A 27,770-nucleotide genomic window follows, 5' to 3' on the forward strand; every position below is an offset into this window, starting at 1 on the left:
GACTTCAAAATCCGAGATAAACGGCTTGCTACACAAAATTATGCACTACTTAGATTGCAGAAGCCAATTTGCAAATGAACGCAAACGAAAGCAAGGGAGGGATGGCTCTACCCCAAGGAGGCTGCAGCTTAAATTCCACCTCTGCCACTGAGAGAAGGGAGCAATGGGAACAAACACAGCACAAAGTCCTCATGGACTCTTACAATTTAAATTGAACCCATTCAACAAAGAACATTATCATAGCAATGAAAGCAGGTGACCAAGCGTGGAACATGTTCGATAAAGATTATAACTTAAGGGACACACAATGCAGATGACACACAGATTAAGACCTGAATCCTATTGGCAACCTCAGCAAGAGCAATGGGATTTAATGTGAAGTTGAAGGCTTTCGGGCTATGTAGCCATGTTCTAGAAGAGTTTATTCCTGATGTCTCACCAGCATCTGTGGCTGGCATCTTCTCTGAAGATGCCAGCAACAAATGCTGGCGAAACATCAGGAATAAACTCTTCTAGAACATGGCCACAGAGCCCGAAAAACCCACAAAAATCAATGGGATTTACATATGTGGACTCAACATTCAACAACTGATTAAATGGGTCTACTTTTGTAGGGATTACCACTAGGGATGATGCAGAAAAGTGGTGCAAAGAAATAAGGAAGACCATTTGACATTAGCAGGATTATAACATAACTGAGAGTGAGGAAGGATCAGGTAATAAAGCCTACTTTTTTGCACTGCAACTCTGTCTAATATCCCCATGTTAGCTTGACGATTCCGCAAAGTGTGGTTCCAAAGAGCAAACCTTGATTTTGCCATTTTATATAAGGAATATCATTTCATTACACCGTTGTGTATAACAGGACTTGAGAACCCGCAGATACATGGAGGGATCCTAGAACCAAACCCCAGCTGACACCAAGGGCTCACTGTACATGCCTTCTTGTCACCTATATGCTATGCACTTTGGACAGCTCCTTTAACATTTAACCCCATAGCAAAAATTACTACTACTGCAAGGACTTGGAAGCCACCAGCTTCCAAGGTGGCTAGATTGGGTGGTTAGATGTGGTCATGTTGGAACATGTAGATTCTGGGACATATAGTTCTGCATGCCCTTCCTCCTCCAAGAAAGGAGTTACTTCAAGTTTTTTTCATTCATGGTGCCTAGCGTTTCCTCCAGTCTGTCTATAGTCCAATGTACACTTACTACAGAGTGAGGCCTATGGTACACTTTGTTGTTGTCGTGTGCCTTCAAGTCTTTTCCAATTTATGACGACCCTAATGCAAACCTATCATGGGGTTTTTGTGGCAAGATTTGTTCAGAGAGGTTTGCCATGGCCTTCCCTTGAGGCTGAGAGAGCATTACTTGCCCAAAGTCACCCAGTGGGTTTCATGGCCAAGCCAGGAATCAAGAATGTCTCCAAGAATTGCAGTCCAACAGAGTGGACTATGGGACTCACTTCTGAGTAAATACAAATAGGACATCACTATTAGTTCTGTAGCAGGCAAAGGGCTGTTCAAAATCAGCAGGAGATTATTAATCCTAGCAGGAAAAATCATTAACATTCTAACCTCAATTTGGGAAGCATGACTTATGGAATTAAAATGCGGGTGGGCACTCTTATACAAATAACATACATGCGCGCAACCTCTCCACCTTCTGTAATAACAACAATACGCTATCTCCCTCACCAGTCCTTAGCGAGTCATTTATTCCATTACGCTGGGCATCAAGTGTTATTTGGATCTTTTCTCTGGCAATATGGTCTCAGATCTCCATCCCATTTATTAAAATTAATCCGCAGCTGGGCTTGGCGTGGCGACCGTTCTCTCCTCCTCCGTTGCCTCCATCCCAGCCCCGACTCCGTTTTTTTCCCTGGAGAGTTCAGCAACTTAATCAGTGTTGTATAGTCTAGCGGAGAGGCTGCGCTTGGAGGAGTGAGTAAAAATGGAAAAGTGATACTTAATTCAATTCGAAGAGGTGGAAATGGATAACCCCGGGGGGGACGACACGTTACGGCTATATTAAGGAACCGTGCCATAAATAGACTGATATTTAATACCTCTCTGTTCAACGGCAGAGGAGTCCATATGGGCCACATGAATGGTACTTAATTGTTTGCTGTGGGATTTCTGCTCCACGTGAAGATTTGAAAAGACTGCTCTTCATTCTTCCCTCGGTGGAATACTTGTAGCTCCTGTTTCCCCTCCCAAGACGGTATTTGCAATGAAGGGGAAACAAGGCAGGTTGGGGGTATTCTTAGCGTCTCTGCAAATTACCCACCTCTCCAAGCTAATACCAGGTTTAACCACTGGAGGGTTTTACCCCCTTTCTCTCTGGTGCAGTTCTGTAGATTTAGTTCTTTTTGTGGGTGATTTTGGACAAAGAAAAAGAGATTAGGAACTCTGACCGCGACTAGTTTGACCATTAAATCTGAGGAACGCATGCTACTTTTGCACCTGTGCATAGGTGATAGACCAAGGGTGCATCTACACTGTTGAAACAATGCACTCTGACCTTACTTTAAGTGCTCTTGCTCCATCCAGTGGAATACTGGGATCTGTAGTTTTGCAAAGCCTCTCTCTGCCAAGAGTGCTGGTGCCTCACAAAATTATAAATCCCAGGAACTTGTAGGATGGAACCATAGCAGTTAAAGTGGGGTCAAGATGCATTATTTCTACAGCACAGATGCACCGTTAGGCATGAGTTCTGTTTGCTAGAGTTTCGTTTTTTGGTGTCTTTATTTGTATTATTTGCAGAATGTTATTCTGGTAATAAAATTCAGAGTGTGGTGTAGTGGTTTGAGCACTGCACTAAGACTCTGGGAGATCAGGATTCAAATCTCCATTCAGATGCAGATGCAGCCCCAGTAACAAGGTGGCTTCTGTCAAGAGGGAATTTCAACAAGGGAAGCATATGTGATAAACAAGTATTAAATAATTAAACTATTATTACAGGGGCAGGAGCCCCATTAAACAAGAGGTCACTCTTTTGTGGCCACCAAACCAGCAGGGTTTTTAAAGGTGTTTTTGGACAGGAGAGTTGTCCTTACAAAAGTCTTTTTCAAACCCCGAAGCGAATTTCCTGAATCTCCAACAAGCAAGCAAATTATATGATTTAATAGAAAGGGGGGAAATTACCAGTCAGTGGGAAAGCATACAGACCTTGACTCTATTTATTTTTAAATGAGAGCCAATGCAATGGAGTGATTTTGGTGTTCAACTAGGACTCCAGGGATCAAGGTTTGAATCTCCGCTTGGAGCTGGAAACCCACTGGGAGACACTGGCTGAGTCTTACTCTCCCAGCCTTAGAGGAAGGCAATGCTGAAACCCCTCTAAACAAATCTTGCCATAAGATGTGACTTTTCATAAGTTGGGATCAACTTGAAAGCAAACAATAGCATTGAACTTCCCCAGCCCCTCTGATGGGATCTTCATGAGCAACCATGGATATGTGGAAGGCTTGTTCCAAATCCAGTTTTCATTTAATAAGAGCAAAAAACATAGGAAGAAAAGGGGAAATAATATTTTCATGACTGTTACATTGCAAGCAGAATCTGTATTGCACTAAGGGCCAAAGTGGGCATAATGTTAAATGCACATTTTGCTCCAGAGCCAAATCTCTTGTCGGAAGCTGCTGTTTCCATTTCAAGGGGTGCCTACACAGCATGGAGTAGTGGCCTGAGTGAACAAATTACACCAAGAAAACTCAGCGAGAGAGTCGCCTTAGGGTTGCCATAAGTTAGAAATAACTTGAGGGCATACAATAACAAAAACAACAAGCATGCCCCGCTTCCGAAGCCACAACTCATAGGGCATGGCTCCAAATATTTCTAGTGGAATGAGGATACTACCCAAGTTTTAATGGGAGTAGGATATACTTAGGCCACTTACAAATTGGTTTGCGATCTGAATCGATGGACTGATTTGACAGCAAAGCGTGGTTCACACTACATTTGCCCCGATTGCATTTTTTCCTGTAAAATAACCCACTTGTAGTTCACATTCACAAATGAATTGGTTGAAAATGGACCCGTTCCAGCCGGTCGAAGGGCAAATTGTAATCGATTCTGATCCACATCTGGTTCAGACTTGCACAGACTTATCCAAAAATCAGCATCAAAAAGACATGGGTTAAACAGATCTAGCACATGCCCCCCCCCCCAAAAAAAAAATCGCTTCAGCAATTCCATTCAAGTGGGAATCAGGGTCATTCGAACCAATTCAAACTGATTTGTGATCTGATTTAAAAGGTAATGGGAATCAGGCCTTAGTTACAAGAAGAGAGTGGACATGATAGCTGTCTTTAAATATCTCAAGGGATGTCATGCAGAAGGAGGAAGAAACTTGTTTTCTGCTGCTTCAGAACCAAGAACATGAACCAATGGATTCAGATGACAAGAAAAGAGATGCCACCTAAACATTTAGAAGAACTTTACTGTAAGAGCTGCTCAACAATGGAATAGGCTGCCTTGGAGAATGGTGGACCCTCCTTCTTTGTAAATCAGAGGTTGGATGAACATCTCTCAGGAGTCCTTGTGTTGTGTATTCTTGAATGCTGGGGTAGGACTAGGTGGCCTTTGCAGCCCCTCTAACTCTTAAGATCCTATGTGTCTATGATGAAAATGATGCACCCTGGCAGAAGGGAGAGAAAAGGCTAGATAATTTCCTCCATGAAAACATTTGAAAAGGCCAGGGCAGGTGGGGACGAGAGTGCAGCCAAGCATCCCACTAAACCGCATTGTTATTCTGAGTCCTCATCATGTACGATCAGTTTGTTATTTAAGGTCAAAGCGGTAAAAACAAACTCATTGTGTTGTTCAAACAGAAAGCCGGTGACTTTGTTTACGCCATGAATATTTAGCAGGGGAAAGGAGGGATGCTACCGGCCAGGTAATGAGGGGGCTCCCTTTCGCATACAGAAGAAGGCTGTTTGCAGGTGTTTCAGTACTCTACATTATTGAACGCCACGCTGAAAAGGAGTGAAGTCCCACCGCTTGTTGTTCCCCAGGGCACAGCAAGCTCCCAAGGCTGGCAAAGAGCCGTCTTTCCATTTATACGATAGCCGTTTAACATTCAGAAAGGGTTGGTGGTGTCATTTCAGGTGCTCTGCAGAACGTGCAAGCGAAAGGGGGAGGATGTCTCAACACATGCGCATGAGGAAGGGCACCACCTGAGATTTTAGGACAGCAAGGCCATCCTCTGGGACCCTTTGGCTGCGATAACCTTGTCCCTGCCCCACCACCAGCAATGGGCCCCAGCCACATTCCTGGTATTTTAACCACTTGTGCAAATGCAAGGGGTGAAATGGGAGCAAATGGGCTGCATATGCATCAGCATGCTGGAGATTTGAGCTTATTAAACCATAATTCATAAGCCATAATTAAAGTGGCATGAGAGTGCAGCTAGTCTGGACAGAGAGAGATTTTCCAGAGGAACAAGTAGAGGAACTGAATCCCTGGGGGAAGCACTTATTCCCTGTCCTACACACACACAAACACACATATAAACACACAATTATGAACCGGATCATACAATAGGAGGGACAGGGCCCTTTCTGTGGCTTCAAGGAGACACATGGAGTACCCCAAAAAAGGAAAACTCAAGAGTCACACAAAATTGCATACAGCTTCTAAAATAAGAGATTTCACCCTAGCAAACTACTTCTTCTTAAATCCTTCTACTAAAGCTGCATGGCACAGTGGTTTGAATGTGGACTACGACTCTGGAGATCAGGGTTCGAATCCTGGCTCAGCCATAAAACCCACCGCAAGTCACATCCTCTCAGCCTCAGAGGAAGGCAATGGCAAATCTGCTCTGAATAAATCTTGCCAAGAAAACCCAATGATAGGTTTGGCTTAGAGTTGCCATAAGTTGGGAATGACTTGAAGGCACACAAAAGATATGGCTCATTGCAGTTTTCCAGGCAGTTTGTATCTCTGCGCATGTGCTGCTAGCTGCATGATTTTGGCTGCTCCAGAAAGCAACCCAACAAGAGGGCATTTGTGCAGGTTCTGCACACACAAACCAGACCACAGCTAGGCCACTTTTCAACCCTACAATAGTCAAGAAGGACTGCTGGAAAGGCTGATCGTATGAAATTACAGTCTAACATTTCCATGCATTTGCCTCAGAGGGCCTCAAAGGGATGCAGTTAAATAGAAACTGAAATAAAAGGCTCAAATTCTATTGTAGAGGTTCTCAGAAATATTTCAGGTGCCCTCCCACGCCTCGCCATCCCCCGCTTCCCAGTTTATGATCTGAGCCACGAATGAAGGCAGCCCTTGCTCTTGATATGCAAGCAGGTTACCCTCAATGAAGCAATATATATATATATTAAAAATTCCTAAGCCCTCAACTACATGAAGAGGAAAGGCCTACTGCTGGCAAAGTTGAGATTGCCCTGTGAAATGGAGATGAAATAAACTAGGACTGAAGTCTAAAGGTAAGGTAGCAGGCCCCTGTGGCACCCAAAGGCGGTTGCAACAGAAACGTAATCCAACACGGCTGCATTGCCAATTATGTGCAAAATGGAAGAGAGACGACGATGCTGCAAGGAGGGACCCGTGCGCAAACTGCCATGGGACTGCCACAAACACAAATGCAGAGGAGAGTTAGAGGAGAAGCAAAGCAAGAGCAAAGAGAAGTGAAAGCAGAGGGGATGAAATCACTGTCAGCCCAGGGACAGCTGGTGGCTTCCATGCTCCAGGTTTTAGTTGCTGTTAGCAATAGCATTTGCATTTCTATACTGCTTACCAGTGAGCTCAGCCCTCTCTAAGCAGTTTACAATCTATAGGCCAATTGTCCCCAACAAAATGGGTACTCATTTTACTGACCTACGAAAGGATAGAAGGCTAGGTCATCCTTGGAGTCCTGGGATCAAACTCACAACCATGTGGCTGCAGGACTGGCATTAAACCACTGCACCTTGTGTTGTGTGTCTTCAAGTTGTTGCTGACTTAAGGCGACACTAAGGCAAACCTGTCATGGGGTTTTCTTGGCAAGATTTATTCAAAAGAGGTATGCAATTGCCTTCCTCTGAGGCTGAGAGTGTGTGACTTGCCCAAAGTCACCCAGTGGGTTTCCATGGCTGAGCTGGGAACTGAACCTTGCTCTCCAGAGTCATAATCCAGTGCTCAAACCACCACACCACACCAGCTTAGGTTTTAGTATAAACTTTGAAAAAGGTACCCAATGCTGATATAGTTCAGCACTTTGAATAACTCCTTTAAAGTTCAGATGGAAAAGTCAAATGGATTCACACCCCAAAGACATGGGAGATGCCACCAAGTCACCTAATGAATATTTGATTTAAATCCATATAGAGTCCTAGAATCCAAGGCTTGGAAGGGGATTTATGGGCCCTCTAGTCCTACTTCTTGCTCAATGTAGGACCTCCAGCTAAAGCAACCCAAGCAGGTAGTTATCCATCATCTTTTGGGAGATGTCCAGAGAAGAAGACCTCACTACTTCTCCAGGCAATGGATTCCACTGCCAAACTGTTCTCACTGTCAAGAAGTTCCTTCTAATGTTCCATCAAAATCCACTCTCCTGTAACTTAAAACCAGTAGACTGGTCTTACCTTCTGGGGCATCAGAGAGCAGGGCTGCAGCTTCTTTTCCATGAAAGCCCTTGAGATACTTAAAGAGGGCAATCGTGTTCTGCATTCATCTTCTCTTCTCCAAGCTGAACGTGCCCAGCTCCTTCAACTTCTCCTCATATGTTCTGTTTTCCAAAGCTCTTACTATCCTTGTTGACTTCTCTCAATCTGTTCCAACTTGTCTCTATCCTTCTTAAAATGAAGCACCCAGAGGTACTCCAGATGAAGACTGACCAGCACAAAAACTGACTGGACATTGAGGAATGGGCTTTTAATGGGGGAGGTACTTTTTGAACACCCTTCTGCATTGCTTTTAAGTGAATTTTATCCATTTAATCCAATTAACGTTAGGATTTGTTTCACTGTGTTCTAATATTAGAACTTCTTGTGTTTCTATTTGTACCTGATTTTCCCCCTCCTGCCTTTAATCTTGTTGCAAGCTGCTGTTTTGGGAGAAAGCCGGGGCATAAATCAAAATGAAGGAATGAATGATTAATTTAATAATCCCAGTTCTGTATTGCTTTAGCACCAAACCGTGGCAAGCAACAAAACAGATTACCATGTAATGAAACAGGGTTAACATTTCCAGCGAAAATTAAAATACATCATAACCCATGTAGAATCACTGGATTTTAGAGCGGAAGGGACCACAATGGTCATCTACTCCAACCCCTTGCCATTCAGGAATACACAACTACAGCATTTTGGAAACCTCTGCTTAAAGATCTCCTAATATGGAGAGCCTACAAACTTCTGAAAAAGCCTAAAACAGCTCTTAGAGCTAAGAAGTCCTAAAATTTAGGCAGGATCTCTTTTCTTGTAATTTGAACCCATTGGTTCACGTTCTAGTCTCTTGATCTGCTAGATTTTCATCCCACCTTCCCCTCTATTTTTGTATTGCTGTTGTGTGTCTTGAAGATGTCTCCAACTTACGGGACTCATTCCCACTTACAAATAAATCGGTTTGCGATCCGAATCAATGGATTCATTCAACAGCGGAGCATGCTTCACACTACATTTGCCCCGATCGCATTTTTTCCCTGTAAAACAACCCACTTGTGGTTCACATTCACGAACGAATCGGTTCAAAAGGGACGCGCTCCAGCTGGCCAAAGGGCAAATTTAAATCGACTCTGATCCAATCCGGTTCACACTTGCTTGGAATCGATTTATCCAAAAAGACAGCCTCACCTCTGAGACAACAGCAGGCCTTTATTTTCTGCGTCACCAGCAGTCAAGAGAGTCACAGCTAGTTAGATAGGAAAGGGATAGAAGAATACGTTCCGGAGCAAGGCAATAACAACCCCGTGATGAACACACACAGCCCTCTTGTGCCCATCGATAACATGCAAAATGAACAGCTGACAGGGGTATTTTTGTTTTATTTTATTTTACTTTATTTTGCAAGCCATGCTCCACTTAATTGGACAACCGCTGTGCCATAATACCTCTCCCAAACTCACAGAGAGGAGAAATTTATGCTGGCGACGGCTAACAGAAGCAGCCCAATAAAACAAGGCAAATTTATTTTCCAAATGAAAAAAGGGCTCTTAACAAAGGGGGGTATCTGATGTGTTGTTCGCTAAATCAAGGATAAAAGGGTAGGAGCTCTATTTGAACGTTCCCAACCACCACCAAGATTGTTTTTTATTTTTAATCCAGCAAACTCCTGAAAATGGATTTCCAACACTAAAAGGACCCTTGGATTGATATCAAAGCGAAAGCAATTGTTTCAAAGAGGTAAATTATTGTATAAACTCATGTAGAAGTCTAGAAATTTAGGTCAAAAAATTGACCCAAAAAACTTGAGTTGACATATCCATGGGTCATTGTAAGTACTATATCTGAATTCTTATTTAAAAGAAAAAAACCATCTCCAGTTGAAAAGCAAGAGTATAATATGTGAAGCACCGACCCCCTTTACTTTCACATCCATCCAGGCTTAAGAGTAAGCACAAAGAGTTATTCTGCTAGAATTTGGTAAGTTTTGTTTTGCTTTGCTTCATCCTTTAGCTCCTTTGCTATATACCCTTAAATTTTACCCTTGACTTATTCACGTGTCATAGCAAAATCCATAATTTTGGCCCCAAAACATGCCCTCAACTTATACACAAGGTCAACTTATAGTCGAATATATACAGTATTATTGCCATTCCTCAGTGGATCCCATCCGATTCACAGTGTGACAATGAAACATACACGCACAATGTTGGTGCAAAGTCCCATCTGTTGGTGGGATTCCTTAAGTCGACCCAGCAATAGAGCTTTGCACAGAGATTTCCCCAAATACTGGATCTTGACTTACAAGAACCATGGCTCCATGGAGAACCTTTGAGCATTAAGACTCCAAAGCCGGTGTTCTCTCTCGAAAACCTAGTGCCTTTCCAATTCTCTCTAGATCGCTCATAAATTTTATTATCAGACAATCTATGTAGGATACGGCTTGGACATCTTTGAAAAGGGCATGGCTCTGGGACTGCTAAGAGCATCTTCTTTTCTGAAAAGGATGTTCTTGTCTTGTAGGGAAACCATCTCCCCAATGAAGGCAGAAAGGCAAGTTGATGCCTTTCCCATCAAATCCCTTTCATATTGGTGATGGAGTGCTATTGGCTGCCGGCGGCTGCTTTGGGTTCAATAACTGCAGACAGGCCTTCGACAAATGGAAGCTTAAGGAGATGAACCCATTCAAGTAATACAGGTTCTGTCACCTCCTCATGATATATAGCATCAGTTTGCACCAAGGAGCTAATCGTGGGTAGCAGAATATCTCCGTTGTCGACAAGAGTTCAAGGGCTTCTCAGCTTTATAAGCTTCTTTCTGGCTGAAGTGTTGAGAGTCCGCATGGCGCAGTGGTTTGAGCATTGGACTATGGCTCTGGGGACCAGGGTTCGAATCCTTGCTTGGCCACGGAAACCCACTGGTTGACATTGGGCAAGTGACAGCCTCTCAGCCTCAGAGGATGGTGATGGCAACCCTCTTGGATGTTATTGTACAGTCAGTCCTCCTTATCCATGGATTTTATATCCACAGATTCGAGCATCCATGGCTTGAAAATATTTTTTAAAAAGTATAAATTCCAAATAGCAAACTTTGATTTCCCCTTTTGTATTTGGGACATCATTTTGGTATACCATTGCATTTAATGGGACTTGAGCATCCATGGATTTTAGTATCCTCAGAGGACCCTGGAACCAAACCCCAGCGGATAACAAGGACCCACTGTACTTTATTATAAAGCCAGCCCTCCATATCCATGGATCTTTATTCACGGATTCAAGCATCTGTAGCTTGAAAATATTCCCTCCCCAAAAATGTATACATTCCAAACAGTGAACCATGATTTTGTCATTTTAAATCAGGGACACCATTTTACTATGCTTCTGTAAGTAATGGGTCTTGAGCATCCCCAGATTCTGGTATCCATGTGGAGTCCTGGAACCAAACCCCAGCCGATACCAAGGGCCCAATGTAATATCAATAATAACAACCCATTGAGTACAACTGGACTTACCATCCACAGATTTAGGTATCCATGGGGGTCCTAGAACCAAATACCAGTGGATACCAAGGACTCAATGTAATATCAACAACAACAACAACAACAACAATAATATCCCATTGTATACAATTGGACTTGAGCATTCACAGATTCTACAACAGACTCTCAAAACAGTCGGTCAGTTTCTGCAGATCCATGTTGTGACTTCTTTCACCTGTGATCTTTTTCACTCCAGGTGTCTTGGAGCTTGGAAGAGTTTTAAAAATGTTGGACTTGGAAACCCAAGTCACTATGGGCATGCTCTCTAGGGGCTTCTGGGAATTATAGTCCAAAACTTGACATTTCCAAGCTCTTGAGAAAACTGCAGTGGAAACAGGCCCCAAGTAAGACTGGATCTAAAAGAGGCTCCGCAGTCCAACAGCGAACAGGACCAAAGTCAAATCCATTTTGCAACAAGGAAAGACAATGAAATGAGCTGCTTCTTATTTTCCCGAAAAGAAAAAAGAAAGAAAGTGCTATCCCTGAATGCCAGCTCAGCATCTTGTTAATGATTCTCTCCAAGAAAGTTGCAATTAGTTGGGAGACTCAGCAGGGAAAGCATTGCCAGCTCTGCTTCAAGGTTACACCTAATGGCCCTCGGAGGGAACAGGTGATTCCCGGAGGGTCGTCTCAGGACTTCCCTGTGCGCCAGGTGAGGACCGCTATGGCATTGTGTCATATTTAATTGACACACCAATGCCACCTGCTCTTCTTTGGGCATGTGCTTCCCTTTCGGACATAAAATCAGAGATGAAACAGAAATTCCAAACCTAATGACTTATTGGTCCCTTATCTCCAAATCCTTCCACCCGCATATTTTTTCACTACCTTGCATTGCCATAAATGAGAGCACAGCTTCAGTCTTTATAGGTCTGGAGGAATTCCCCTACCTTCTTTTCTTTTTAGACAATGCAGAAAGTCTTTACAGCCCCTGACATCCCTCCTGCCATTACGTTAAAGGCTCTTTAATATTTAGAATACATTTTTTTTCTAGAAGAAAAACCCTGTCACCGCAGCGTAGCACTTCGTAATGCTCATTCACTTGGCGCAGCCTGAAAAGCATGTGTCATCAAGTTGTGGCCTTTTACAGCAACTGCAAACTATAGACAAGAGTCCCAGTGATTTATCTTTACAAAAACTTTAACAGAACCACCAATGCTGCCACCCTTCTGCATCTTGAGTAAAATCTATGCATCTCTGCTTAATAGTGCCTTTCAAAGATCTTTTAAGGCTGCATCTACACTGTAGGAATAATCCAGTTTAACACCACTTGAACTGCCATGGCTCAGTGCTATGGGATTCTGGGATTTGTAGTTTGTTGTCGGACCAGAGCATTGAGCCGCAGTGGTTAAAGTGCCATCAAACAGGATTATTTCTGCAGTGTGGATGCAGCCTTAAAGGTTTAGAGTAAGACTCAGGTTGCCTCTGCATTGCAGTTTGACTCCATGGTTTGTTGAGGAGGAGAACATTTGTGAGTATCAATGTAAGGCCATAGCCGGCATCCCTAGTTTTTTGTGGGTTTTTCAGGCTATGTGGCCATGTTCTAGAAGAGTTTGTTCTGTGAAGATGCCAAAGCGACAGATGCTGGCAAAACGTAAGGAGTAAACTCTTCTAGAACATGGCCACATGGTCCGAAAAACTCACAAAAAACCTATTTGTGAGCATCCTTTCCCTCCCTGGAAGAAAGCAGGCATTAATGGCAAGGGAGGGAACCACAGCAAGAACGACAACCCTGTGAGCCTTTGAATCACACTGGTGTGGTCTATGGGTGCACCACTGCCCCTATGCAAAGGCATTTGCCCTTCTACAGAAATAAGAAACCGAGTTGTATTTTAAAAACGGAGTGTACATTTTGTATCTATATGTCTGCATCCCCCCCCCCCCCACAGCTTAATATAATAAATATCCTGTGGTTAACTGCCATCCACTCAACTTGGACTCATGGTGGCCCTATGAATGACAGACCTCTAAGTTACCAACTTCCCTGCTCAGGTCTTGCAGACTCAGAGCCATGGCTTCCTTAACTATCCACCTGTAATGCAATTTTCCTTTTTTCCTACTGCCTTACCAAGCATTATTATATTTTCTATGCTGTCTTGTCTTCTTATGATATGGCCAAAGCATGACAGCCTCCATTTATTCATCTTGGCTTCTAGGGAAAGTTCAGGCTTGATTTGCTCTAGGACCCCTTTATTTGTCTTTTGTGGTAGTCCACAGTATCCGCAGAAGTCTCCTCCAGCATCTAGATGGCCACTTAGCCATCTTTTTTCTATATTTAAGGGAAAATATGCACGCATAATAAAGTCCTCAAATTATTCCCACCTATTATTCATATAGTAATGTATCCATAATGTATAAAGTCCTGTAGATGGTTTCACTCTCAAGGCAAATGGCCCTCTCATCCCCATTTACAAGGGCAGGGAAATGAGGCTAAGATACAAGGACTTGCTCTCAAGCTCTGTAATGACTCTCTGTGATTCGAACCCAGGTCTCGCGGGTCACTGAGTGGGAACTGTTATTTTTACAGCTCAGTCTATCCACCTCTGGATTGAATTACAGGTGCCCCCATTGTCAGGCAGGTGCTGCTCCTTCCCCTCTTCTATCGGCTGGGAGATACTGTACCCTCCGTTTAAAAAAGCACAATATAAAAATAATTGGAATTTATTCTAGGAGGAAGGCAAATTTTGACCTCACTTCAACATAAACCTGAACTTTATCAGACAAGGGCAAAATTAAAGAGAGGAAGCGTTTGAACCCGCCGACCTTTCATTGCTAAACTCGGCTCAGGCACACTCAGGAATGCAAAACGATACAGCGACCACGGCTTTTCCAAATGTCGCTTAGATGTTCCTAACTAAGATGCATTTCTGCCTAGTTAGCCATCTCATTTTGCCCTGGAAACACTGGCCAAGAAACGAAAGAGGGGGTTTGCACAGCAGTTTTTCTCGAAATGCATAAATCTATCTGCAAATCTATGCCTCCAAATGGTCTTTGCAGCCCTATAGATGTTGGGCAACACTTGGAAGGAATGCTGGTGATTTCCTCCCCTCTTCTCTCCCTTTTGGTGTCACTTACCATTCACTTGGCAGCAGAATCTGATTTCACTTGATCATATCTTGGGAGGTGATGCCCTTTCCGTAATTACCTGGAATATATAATACTCCAAACCATACCTTTGCATGAGTCTCCTTTTTAAAAAAACTTCCACACTGTTTTTTATTTTTTAAAAATCCCCTTTTCATTCTTTTTTGGACATAGATGCTTGAATGGACTTTTTCTGCATAAACCAGCTACTTTTACAGAAGGAAGAAAACACAGCAGGCCCTTAGTATTTGTTTGGGTTTGGTTCACAGACCACTCTGTAGATACCGAAATCTGTAGATGCTCAAATTCCATTATATTACAATGGCTGAGTAAAATGGCGTCTCTTATATAAAATGGCAAAACCAAGGTTGGCTTTTGGGAATTTATATATTTTAAGATTCATTTTAAGGCAGAGATGGTTAAATCTGTGGACAGCGGGGAAGACGGTACATATCCCACTTCTATAGAAAAAGATCCACTGTTTTCAAATGCTGGAAACACAGTCAGTGGAAAAAAGAAATTTCCTGGGAAGATAGAACGAAGGATAGGAATGGGTTTGAGAGGTGAATATATAGATTGAGCAGAATATCCATTTTAGCAGAAAAGGCCACCTAGCCGAGGATAGATCTACACCACAGCATGATCCATGCTCCCCATGCACCACAGAATGATTCACGATTCTCATGCACCACAGCATGATCCAGGACTGGCAGAGATGGGGAACTTACAATTATCATTTTCAAGTGGTGTTTTGCCTGAAACTCATCACAAAAGCTTTCAAACTGTCTGCAGTGCAGTGGTTTACATCGTTTACAGTTCCCTCTTGGATAGGCCCAACAGTGATGCAGAAGTGATGTGCTGTAACTACCAGTGCATCACCCAAGTGTTGGTGCATCCCATGAGGCGTAGTGGCCCCCATGCACTTACCCACCTCTCAGTTAAACCTTCAGTGCTTCTTGGTAGCTGAGCCCAATTCAAGGTGTGCCTATCAAGCACCCAAAGGGATTGAACCAAGACATCCGTAGGCCCCCTCCATTCTCACCCAAGCCTTCACATCTGTTGCGGTTGTCATCTAAAGCCTGGCTTGGCGGTCTAGTGGTAAGGGAAGCCCACATACAGAAAAGTTAGAGAGGTCTGGGTGTTGGAGGAGAGCAATCCAGCTGAGAAAAGCTGCGGAAAGCCTCAGACGAAGGTAAAGGTGGGAAGCCTCCAAAGAAATCTTGCCAGAAAACCCCTGTGATGGGTTCACTTTAGGGTCTCCATAAGAAAAAAGTTTCTTGAAGGCACACAACTATACAACAACAAGAGTTAAAGACCTTGGATAGCTTCATAAACTAACTAGGGTTGATCCTGCTTAGTTTCCAAGATCAGACAGAATCTGTTGCCTTTGGGATAGTTAGTATTGTACAATCGGTCCACTCTATTGCATGCTTGGAAACTAAAAAGGAGCATGGATCATGCTGTGGTGCATGACTATACAACAACAAGGGTTAAAGACCTTGGATAGCTTCATAAACTAACTAGGGTTGATCCTGCTTAGTTTCCAAGATCAGACAGAATCTGCTGCCTTTGGGATATTTAGTATTTGTTAGTATTGTACAATCTGTCCACTCTATTGCATGCTTGGAAACTAAAAAGGAGCATGGATCATGCTGTGGTGCATGGGGAGCATGGATCATGTTGTGGTGCTTTCCACTCCAAGGAGGAGGACTACCAGTTCTGAGAGCCAGCAGATTCTGACAAAACTCCGCAACCCATTCTGAGACAGCAACTCCGGACCCCAACTCGTTGCATGCATGACAAACACACTTCCACCACAATAAATTAGCAATTCCCAGGCTTAACAACTCCTCCTGGACTAATTGCCAGAGATTATTGTATATTATGAGAGCGCAATGGTACTAATGCCTAAATATGCTTCAGTGATTATGGTGCTATTTTCAATAACCAAGCTGTTTAAATGTCAGCGTAGAGAAGGCTCTTTAGCGGGAGATGAAATGTTATTTTCCAAACAGGGCAGAAAAAACTCATCAACCTTTTCGAGAATGTTACTTTGGAATGAGGTGTTGTTATTTTGGTTACTGGTGGGTAAACACATGCGTACCAAAAGGGGGCTTGAGTTGCACCCCTTGAGAGCATTTCATGTTGTGAATCTGGACATGGAGGAAACTTTATAGAGAATATCCTACAACAGGCTCAAGATCTTGGGAGCCACACTCTTCTTCTTCTTTGTTGTGTGCCTTCAAGTCATTTCGGATTTATGACAACCTGAAGGCGAACTTATCATGGGTTTTTCTTGGCAAACAAATGACTTGAATTGATATAAGTTTGATAACATAAAATAAAACAGCTCATCATTAAAAAAAAAACCCAACCAATAACACACACTCAAAATGCATTTAAATATGGATGATCCTTCTGTGTCCACTTTGTCCCTAAATAGATTATCATGGCCCTTTGCAAAGACACACTCAGGCAGATGTTTGAATAAAAATATCCACCAAATCCAGATGGCCCTCCCAATTTCCCATTGCTAAATTAAGATTTACATCTTTCCAATTCAGTGCTGGACAAGCTAGTTTGTGAAATGTGAAAGGTCAGTGTGGTGTACACAACTTAAAATCTAAAGATATAGCCGTGTTAGTCTGTAGAATCAGAGATGGAGAGAGATCTTGTAGCACCTTTGAGACTAACTGAAAGAAAGAAGTTGGTGGCATGAGCTTTCCTAGACTTCAGTCTACTTCCTTAGATGCATATGGTCAGCTTAAAACATTTTGCTAATGAAATCTCTTTCTCTTTCTTACACAAATACACACTCCACGACTACACAAGACATCTTGGACATACTACTTTTTTGGATGACAAGTCCCAGCATCGCTGGATATATAGGCCAGGCTGCTTGGGGGAATCTATTGCTAAATTAAGATTTCCAAGCCATTCCTGGAGAAGCAGTTCACAAAATGTGAAAGGTTAGTTTGCTGTACACAACTTAAAGGTTTTTTTAAAATAAAATCTCTCTTGCTCTTTTTCTGTCTCTTATACACACACAAACGCACACTTCAACCACATAAAACAGACTGGACATGTTACATTTTTGGACCGCAAGTCCCAGAATCTCTAAGATACATAGGCCAGGCTAGTTGGAGACTTGCAGTCCAAAAATTAACTGGTCAAATATGTATCATAGAATCATAGAGTTGGGAGAGACCGCAAAGGCCATCCAGTCCAACACCATGTCATGTAGAAACTCAGAACCAAAGCATCTTCAAATGCATCAACAAAGGAGAGGCAAATGCCAGGGCTTACCATATATCCCGGTCCACATGTGCATTTTCCCGTGATGCTGTCACAATCGGCTCCATTCTGGCAGGAACAGACCTGTTGGCAGCTTTCTCCATAATATCCCAAGGGACAGGTTTCATTGCAGTAAAGTCCTGCCCAGCCAGCTTTGCAGTTGCATTCCCCAGACAAAGGATGGCAGCTGCCAAAAAAGAAAACCAGGGGCAGGTATTCAATGAGAAGCTTTGCCATTTGGGAAGGGAAGAAACAACAAACTACAAATCCAGGATTCCACAGGATGACACCATGGCAGTGAAAATAGTGTCAAACAGCATCCATTGTGCAGTACAACGATACTGACTCCTCTACTTTCCAGGAGAACGACAGCCCCGGATTCCCAGTTCTCCTCCAACTCTTTCGTGACATGCAATTTTTGTTCCAGAGATGGGGAACCTCAAGCATTGGGGCCGAATCTGGCCCTCTTTGGGTTCCCCACTGCTTTCCCATGTCAAGCATCCTTTGATAGTTTCCCAGCTTTTGCACTAGACTCTTCTACACGTTCTGGAAAGCGGAAATGCCTCTCTTAAGGATGAGTTCTTAGCCGTAGGAGCATTAAGTTAAAATACGCTGGTCATTTGGGTCTTCCCATTAATGCCATCCGACCCACCAGACCACAATAAATTATTTGAAGGGTAGCATCTGTTTATTAATCCTGTTAACAATATGCTTATCTCCTGCTGTCAGCACATAGCGATCTGGGGAGAGATCTCCACCATTAAAGGTCTATTTTATCTAAATGGCTTTCTGCTTTACATACCAACGATGCCTCTTTCCTCCAATTAACTGTATTCCATTTATAGTTCTGAAACATGTCGTCACACGATTTATTGCTGATTTTCTATCATTCTGGTTTGCAATTTGCAAAAAATAAAAACAGTTTTTTAAAGGGATGCACTTCCTGAGAACATTTTTAAAGCTAAATTTAAGCCTCGGGTCAAAAGAGATTCCCCAGCTTTGCTTTATGATAGAGATGCTGACAAAATTTGCCATGAGATCTGCTGGTACTCAAAATCCTTGGCTTTGTCTCTGCAAAACCTGGGTGGGAAGGATCCCTTGCTTCAAAATTTATAGACATATGCCGGCAGAAAATGATTGTGTTACCTTTGAAAGCGATGGATGATGAAGAAAAGAGACGTCAATAAAACGGAAAGAAATAGAAGCACATTTTTTTGCATATACCAGTGCATATAAATGGCTTTGTATTAGCATGTCTTGCAGGAAAAGGCATATCATTTTGCATATTATCTTCAGCCCAAAATCTGATATGATGGAACAGGTGAAAGCATCTGAAAAGGGTTTCTTCCACACACAGCACATGTATAGCCCTCTGATCCCACTTTAAATGCCATGGGTCCCTACTATGGACTGCTGAGTTTCGATGTTTTGTGAAGCACTTCAAATTCTCTGCTAGAAGCGCACTAGAGAATTCTAAGTGTCCCCAAACTACAACTCCCTAAGACTCTGCAGCATGGATTTCCTTCTCGATTTGTCTGCAGCCTTTGACACCGTTGATCACTGTCTTCTAGTGGATATACTTTCTGACCTTGGGTTCTCAGACTGTTCTCGACTGGTTTAGATCTTATTTGTCTGGTAGATCTTTTGCAGTGGTTGCAGGTGGACAGACTTCATCCTCTGTTCCCTTATCTGTTGGAGTTCCCCAGGGCTCTGTTCTGGGTCCCCTTCTGTTTTCTCTCTACACACTGTCCTTAGGTAAACTCATTAGCTCTTTTGGTTTTTCCTACCATCTCTATGCCGATGACACCCAGTTGTATCTTTCCACCCCTGACCTTTCTCCAAGGCTTGAACAGCAAGTCTCGTCCTGCCTCACAGCCGTCTTGCAGTGGATGCGCCATTGACGTTTGAAGCTCAACATGTCCAAGACGGAGCTTCTTGCCTTTCCTCCTAAGCCCACCCTTCAACACTCCTTTTCTGTCTCTGTGGACAACATTTCTATTCAACCAGTCCAGCAAGCCCACAGTCTTGGTTTCATCTTTGACTCTTCTCTGTCATGTACCCCTCAGATCCAGACCACAGCCAAGGCTTGTAGATTCTTTCTATACAATATTGCCAAAGTCTGACCATATCTCTCTGTCTCTTCTGCCAAGATCCTGGTCCATGCCCTAGTGGTCTCACAACTGGATTACTGTAACGTCCTCCTGGCTGGGCTTCCTCTCTCTCACCTCTGTCCTTTAATCTCTGTCCAGCATTCAGCTGCACGCATTATCACTTCCACCCACCGCTCTGACCATATCTCTCCTGTGTTGGCATCCCTTCACTGGCTCCCCCTCCCTTTCCGCATTCAGTATAAGCTCCTGCTGTCAACGTTTAAAGCCCTCCATGAACTGGCCCCTCCCTACTTATAAGACCTTCTTTCTCCTCACCTTCCAACTAGGGCCCTCCGTTCTGGTAGTCAAGGTCTGCTGTCCCAGCCCAGGATTTCCTCTGCCCCATCCCGGATTCGCCCCTTTTCACTCGCTGCCCCTCACTCCTGGAACCTTCTTCCCCCGCGAGCAAGAGCCATCACTTTTTTAACCAGCTTCAAAACGGAGTTGAAGACCATTCTGTTCAGGGCAGCGTTCCCAGGCATTGCATAATTGTCACTTGCTATTTGATGTTCTTTTGGTGTCTGTTTTATTGAATCATTTCCTGTATTGCTATGTATTTTATATGTATTATCTTACTAGACAGGCCCCTTCCCCACCACCACTCCCTTTGTGTCATGTCTTTTTAGATTGTAAGCCTGAGGGCATGGAACCGTCCAATTAAAAAGATTGTATGTACAGCACTGTGTAAATTTACAGCGCTTTATAAATAAAGGTTAATAATAATAATAAATAAATGGATCCATGGCAGCTGAAGTGTGATGGAAGTGCCATAACTGTGTATTGTGAAAGACTTCTGGCTGAAACACATGTAGGGCAGTTATCTGTTGCATCGCTGCTTTATACCCACGTTTCACAATGTGTGACCCTCCGAATGTTGTTGGGCTACAGATCTCAGCAAGCCACTAGACAACACAGCCAGTGGAGAGGATTGCTGGAAGATGTAGTTGGAACAACATTCGGGGGATGAATCATTCCCAGCCTTGCTTTATAACCAGCCTCTATTTTTCTCTCTATTCAGCCCCAAGGAATCTGTTTTGGTACTAAACGGTTCCGCTGTCAGTAAAGAACTGGATGAGAAGGTGCTTTGTGTACAACTACACCCATAAATTTTAACAACAAACAATTTTGTTTCATGCTAATCGTTGCAATCTTGCCATGACCGTACACTACATTATTTATTATGGATATGATTCACATGGGTACAATTGTTGGAGATGGGCTGCAGTTGTTTCTGGAGTGTATGCACATGTTTTGACATTGGGTGCGTCAACACTGTAGCAATAATGCCGTCTGACACCACTTTAACTGCCATGGCACCATCCTACAGAATCCTGGGATTTGTAGTTTGGTGAGGCATTAGCACTCTTTGGCAGGGAAGACTAAACATCTTGCCAAACTACAAATCTCAGGAGTCTATAGGATGGTGCCACAGCACTTAGAAGTGGTGTCAAACTGTGTTATTTGTACATATAGATGCATGGTATGAAAGAGACTGTAGTGTAGCATAGTATCAGATACACCAGTATAGCCATGCTGGATCTCACAGTTGCACAACTGAATGCACAACCCATGCTCAGGCCTTGAATTTCTCCATTGCACATCATTCAAAGAGCTTCCTGCTCACCAAATGCAAAGAAAGAGAGAAAGATGGAGAGGAGGAGGAAGAGGAGGAGAGAGGGAAGGAAGGAAGGAAGGAAGGAAGGAAGGAAGGAAGGAAGGAAGAAAAACATGTTTTATTGCACCAGGTGATGAATTTGGGATTTATAGTTTTACAAGGTCTCTCCCAAATCCTGCCTATTTTAAAGTTAGCTTATTTTTAAAACTGAATTTTAAATTGTATTTATAATGTGGTCAGCTTAGTGTTTAGTGTAATTATAATGCTGTTATTTTAGTTTAGGTAAGGGATAAGGGATATATGAGTTTGATTATGTTGTATTATGTATCTTATCTATTTTGTGTAACCCGCCTTGATTCTTCAGGAAAAGGCGGGATATAAATAATAATAATAATAATAATAATTATTATTATTATTATTTAGCCTTTGCTGGCAAAGAGTGCTGGTGCCAAGCCATGGCCAAGTAGCTCTGATGAAATCAACTCCTTTGAAAATGCCCTATTCATAAAAAAACACATTGTCTTGACTGGCATGGCTTTCATTTCTTTCCCTTTCTTTGACTTCTCTCCCCTCCAAAGACACCAATTTGTTTTCCTGCCAACAGAAGAGATGAGCACATAATGTTGTGACTAAAATTACCAACTTTTGTAGCTGTCATATGCTCCTCCAGAGTATTCTCGTAACTAATTAAAACAATTCATCAGCTTAATAAAAACACACGCGCACCAAGTCTTCCGCTTGACAAAGTGCTCCTGGAAATTATACACTGCTCGGTTCACACCTCTTAACATTTAGATGAAAAGCAATAAAAAATGCTGCTGTTCCCCCGCAAAAAATTAATCTTCATGTAATGGGGACAGAAAACTAAACGCCAAAGGAGAAGACTTGTGTCGCCTTGGTTTTGCATTTGTCCCAAGTACGTTTGCAGCCAGCTTTGCGTCGGATAGCTAAATTAAATCTTTCCAAACGTAATATACGCTTCCCTGGCAATCTGAATTGCTCTGTTACAATTCGATTGAAAAAAGCTACTCCTGGTTAAAAAATAAAATAAAATTCTAGTGCAAGGTGGAGTTTTTATTAAAAAAATAAAATAAAAGAACTCTTCTTTTTCTTCCTTTTCAAAATCCCCATATGAAATACGGACACTTTATGAATAGCAAAAGAGTTATAAAGACTATGTGAGTGGTAAACTTCAAGGAAAACAGAATGAAACGCAACTGCATGAGCCAATAAGAGGCAGAAGGGGCCTTTTAGAACAGCTCACATTTAAAGTCTATTCAACCTCTCCGCCTCCAGCCATATTCCCCTCTTTATCTCCCATCTCCTTAATCCATTCCTCACTCCCCTTTGTACAAGCTCACTTCACAAGAGGAGTTCTGTTTCTGACTTTGTGTGCATTTAATTCAAGACTCGATCCTTTACATCACCCACAAAATCCAGGTCTGCGCAGCTCTCCGGAGTCTAACAGGGGGGCAATTCTTTCGCCTCTGGGCCGAGCAGACAGAGAAAAGGTGGAGACAACAAATCGAGAAATTGCCAACAGGCCACTTCTGGTTTTGAAAAATGAGGTGACTTTCCTTTTTTAACAGTGCGACTCATTTATAAGGAGCATCACCATTCTTGGAGGTCTCCTGGAGAGACAGATCTCGCTCTTTGTGGACAGGGAGAAAAAATTCTAGTGCAAGGTGGCATCTTGTATTAAAAAATAAAATGAAATGAAAGACTGAGAAGTCTGGACTGTTAAAAAATACCAGACTTGGGGCTGCATACTGGCTCCGGGCCACGTATGGTCCATCACATCCTTCGGTTGTCTCTGCATCCTGGCCCCAAAGCTCTCACATAGTCCCCCTGTTACCTGGGCACTCCAGTGATGTCCGACTGTGGCACCAACTTTCTCCTCAAGCTGCTCCCTCTGAGTCTGAAAACAAGGTGTTCAATATCAATGACGTACCAGGGCATCTTGTTCGGACCTTAGAGGGAGTGATCCATGCCAGTGGCAGTGGGTGGCATTGCGAGACACATTGTGAATAGCTGCCCGGTATTGTTCCAGAGGGCTCCGGATCTTCTGGGAAGATCTGAAGCAAAAGCTGAGTATATTTAATCCAGTGTAAGGCCTACAAACCACTAAGACACCAAGACTGTCTAATCTTGGAAGCTAAGTAGGGTCAGCCCTGGTTAGTACTCGAATAGGATACTGGGTTCTGTAGGCTCTATTTCAGAAGAAATGACTAGAAAACCTAAAGTCGAGAATCCCTTGCCTAAGAAAATCCTATAAAATTCCTGGGGTCACCATAAGTCAACTGATGACTTGAAGGCACATATACACGTACCCACAAGGCCTAAATACCTCAAGGCACCAAGACTCTCTGACCTTGGGAGCTAAGTAGAGTCAGCCCTGGTTAATACTCAAATGGAAGATCGCCAACGAATACCAGGTGCTGCAGGCTATATTTCAGAGGAAGGAAAGACCACTTCTGAGTATTCCTTGCTTAAGAAAATCCTATGAAATGGGGTTGCCATAAGTCAACGGGTGACTTGAAGGTGCACACAGAAGGGTGGTATACCATGGGTTCGGTGCTGAAGTGGCTGTATGTCATCCGGACAGTTCACACCAGAACCAGGAATTAGGCCCTGCGTCGTCCATGAAGATGTGGAGAGAACATGGTCACAAGAATGTGACAAAACCCTGGAAACTGGTTTCATGAATTCTGGGGAGGACAGTTTAGCATGAGCGCTGCTACAGGAACATGGACTGAGATGAAGCCCAAATTCTAATAGTCACTGGGTGTCTTTGGAGTCCCCCAGGTGAGGTGCCCCCTTGTCTTCCAACTTTGATAGCCTTCTGAAGAGTTCCTTGGAAAGTCAAAAGCTGAAACACCACTGGGATGAAGGCAAAGAACATCTATGGATCTACGCCTCCCGCTATCTTCTTTTTGTTCCACAGTGACCGAGATAAGACTGAGCGGAATGACAGATCTTATCAACCGAGAGACTAGACTCATTTATTAAGAGAAGGAGATACCATCTGGAGACAAGAATGCTTCAAGGCAAGACGGCAGAAAACAGACAGACAGGAAAAGAAAAGGAAACCAGCGGTGAATAACAACCTGGATGGATTGCACAAACATGGTGCAAGCATCCTACCAAAGGAGTACATGTTAAGAAAGGCACCTAATTCCATGGAAATAAAGTCTTCCTTCATCAATGCCAGCCTCCATCCACTGAGGTGGTTTTCAGGTGGAAGCTGTCTCCAACAACTGGAGCATTAAATGGGGGGGAAGCCCAAAGAAATAGTGCCTAATACTTGTTTGGTATTAGAATAACAGAATCATAGACTCATAGAATTTCCCCCAGAAGCTACTGTAGGGATTGTAGATAAAACCAGAGTAGACAGAGAAGTCCACATTACTGGTCCTCATGTGCCCTGAAGACATGCCAGGCAGGGATGGCATTGCCAGGTAAAAAGCTTCTCAGTTGGGGTGTGACTGACTTTGGTTCATCCTCAAGTTGTATATCTCCCCCTGCAAGCCAACCTCTGTGCACTTATCAAGTGCTCTTTGTACAGAGGAATGTGGTCTTTTGGCCAATGGATGACGGAGGTTGGGCCCAGGGCCAGCTGGAAACAATCCCTCTCCTGCTCCATGTGGAGGAACAAGATGAAAATGGGGCTTAAATAGGCTTGATTTCATTTCATTGGTTGCATTTCAAATATATCTATGTGACAAGATGGTTGGAAGGCAGCTCTTGAAAGACATCTCAAGCTTTCCCATAGAGCAGCTTTACTCTGCAAAGTCAGGTTTCAGCAGCATTTGCACCATAGAGGAAAGCTAGAGATGTGATGCATTTCTGGAAAAATGAAGCCAAATCCACAGGGATGATCAGCTCCAGTAACAGAAAATGTGTGATCAACCCCATGCTGGCCTGTTTCAAGTGTAAGATAATCTCTCCAACAATCATAACAGCAGACTTCCTCTAGCCAGAATTTGGCAGAGTGACTTTTTGGATCGCAGTGCCCAGAATCCCTGATCAGTGGGGCCAGTGGCTCTGGTGGCAGAGGGATTCTGGAAGTTGCCACCCCCCCCACCCCCTAAAAGAGGAAAATGCCAAGATCTGTTTCCAACATATTGCAGAACTGTGTTGTGTCGCTTGCATGCTTAACCCAAGGCCTGGCATTATTCTGTTTTAGTAGTCTGCGGACAGACGATTACCCGATATCAGCAGGAGAGTCAGGTTCTCACCCTCCTTGTTTTAAATTTTAGGAATGACTTACAGCCACATTTACTGAGGCATGAATTATCCTCATCATCTTATGGAGAAGTCAGTCCCACCATCGACCCTGCATATTTATCCGCAGGAGGAAGGAGGCGAAAATTAGGAACGGGGGGGGGGGGGGGGGGCTGAACATCGCGTTTTCTAAAAAATTCAGCAGCCTACACCTCTACATCTTCCTGTTTGCCTCTCAGCTGAAAGCTGTCAATTTGAAATGTAGTATGCACAAAGCCAGAAAAAGATCTGACAAATGAAAAATGTCTTGGTTTATGCAGGGCCAAGTGAACTTGAAGCTACTGAGTATGCTGGGGTGGAAAAGAGACTCAGGCTGCATCTACACTGCAGGGATAATGCAGCTTTAACTGCCATGGCTCAATGCGATAGAATTCTCAGATTTGCAGTTTTGTGAGACACTTAGCCTTCTCTGTCTGAGAGCTCTGGGGCCACAACAAACTACAAATCCCAGGTTTCCATAGCATGGAGCAGTCCCCATGGTTGGTGGTCATGATGCTGGAACATGAGGAAGTCCACACATTGATGGCAGAGGTGGGAATGAATGGAAGCTCTCATAGTTGGTGGCAGTGGAGGGATAGGTAGAAACCCTTCTAGATTACACCTGTATCAAAGCCTGACATGATCAGAAAAAGAAGGAAGGAAGGAAGGAAGGAAGGAAGGAAGGAAGGAAGGAAGGACTCTAACCACTACTAGCACATGCCCTAAGTAACATGGACTCTTAAGGGGAACACATTCAGGGGTAGCTGTGTTGTCCATTTAACAAATACAAACAAAAATCTATCAGTGATATGTTTATTGGCCAACCGAAATGCACAATATACTTGTTGCAAGCTTTCGAAAGCTTGCAACAAGTATATTGTGCATTTCGTTTAGCCAATAAAGGTGTCACTGATGGATCTTAAGGGGAAAGTTATTCCATTCCTGTTTGGAAAGCATTTCCATCCATCACCTTCCCACAAGTGCAGACATCACCACTTGGGTGTACACATCACTAGTAAACCCTCTCGCTGCTCAACACCCCATTGTAGATTCTTTTGAGCCCATCCAACAAAGTTTCCATGTGTTTCCTACTTCCACTAGGTTCAGCAGGTGGTCCATATGGGAGATTTTGTATCGCTGGGGTGTGCCCAGAGAAAGCCACCTTGTCTGACATCTTCCCCTGCCCCTGCCCAAGAAAAGCTTTCTAATGTATCTATCACTCCCACAGCAAACAGCAAAACACGGTGTGCATACCTGACCGTGTTTGGAGTGTGGCAAGGACACCTTTTGTTGCATTTGAGGCCATAATATCCCTCAGGACACATCCGCTCCTGGCAATGAATCCCTTTAAAGCCCGGATCACACATGCACGCCCCATTGATGTGGTAGCACTTGGCGCGGTTCTCACAGTCACATTTCTGCAGGCACTGGAAGCCGAAGGTGCCCACCGGACACTCCTCTTGGCACCTGCAAAGAAGCATCAGGAGCTTGTTTATTATGAACAGACAGACTCTGGAGAGCATGTAAGAGACAGTCATGTTTAACAGTAATAGGAGACCCTAGGAGGCACAGTGGTACAGTGCATGCTTTGCATGCAAAAGACCTAGATTCAACCCCTGCCATCTCCAAGTAGAACTTGGAAAATACTTGCATTCTGACACTGTAGAGGTCTGTGGTCAGTCAGTATCAATACTGCTGTCCTTGGTGGATCAAAAGTGGATCAGTGTTCCTGGCCATCTCCATATTGTTGTTGTTGTGTGCCTTCAAGTCATTTCTGACTTATGGCGAAACTGGTATGTGAGGGTGTAACATACCCCATTCCTGAGCTCAGGGTGAGCAACAATAGGTATAAGCATGAACAAGAAAAATGTACTGTCACTACTTGGTTGTTGTTGTGTATCTTCAAGTCATTTCTGACTTATGGTGACACTAAGATGAATCTATCATGGGGTTTTCTTGGCAAGATTTGTTCAGACGAGGTTTGCCATTGCTTTCCCCTGAGAGAGGGTGACTTGCCCATGGTCAGCCAGTGGGTTTCATGGCACACCAGGAAGGCATGAGTTCTTGTCCCTGTGAAACTAGTTTTCCACAGACAGAAATGCTTTTTGTTTTTAAATGTACTTACTTTATGGTATATGCTTGGGAGAGTAACTCTCCTTTTTCTAAATGGGCTGACCTTGCAGGATGCTAAAGTTAAAGGCATTTGTATTTAACTGGACT

At 43.4% G+C, this 27,770-nt stretch overlaps 1 protein-coding gene across 7 annotated transcripts in view; it reads right to left on the reverse strand.

The window, feature by feature from the left end:
- The window catches only part of LOC149307480 (multiple epidermal growth factor-like domains protein 11), a 282,125-nt gene that overhangs the window by 50,131 nt on the left and 204,224 nt on the right, over nt 1-27,770 (reverse strand). For all 7 annotated transcript variants that reach the window (XM_089539259.1, XM_089539256.1, XM_089539257.1 and 4 more), the window contains 2 exons: nt 26,805-27,017; nt 17,535-17,709 (listed from right to left, as the gene is read on the reverse strand). In XM_089539259.1, coding sequence (XP_089395385.1) covers nt 17,535-17,709; nt 26,805-27,017 — 388 coding nt within the window. The remainder of the gene's footprint in view (nt 1-17,534; nt 17,710-26,804; nt 27,018-27,770) is intronic.

Source organism: Sceloporus occidentalis, unplaced genomic scaffold, assembly GCF_023333645.1.
Source record: "Sceloporus occidentalis isolate IW3139 unplaced genomic scaffold, rSceOcc1.0.p SCAF_9, whole genome shotgun sequence".
NCBI classification, from domain to species: domain Eukaryota; kingdom Metazoa; phylum Chordata; class Lepidosauria; order Squamata; family Phrynosomatidae; genus Sceloporus; species Sceloporus occidentalis.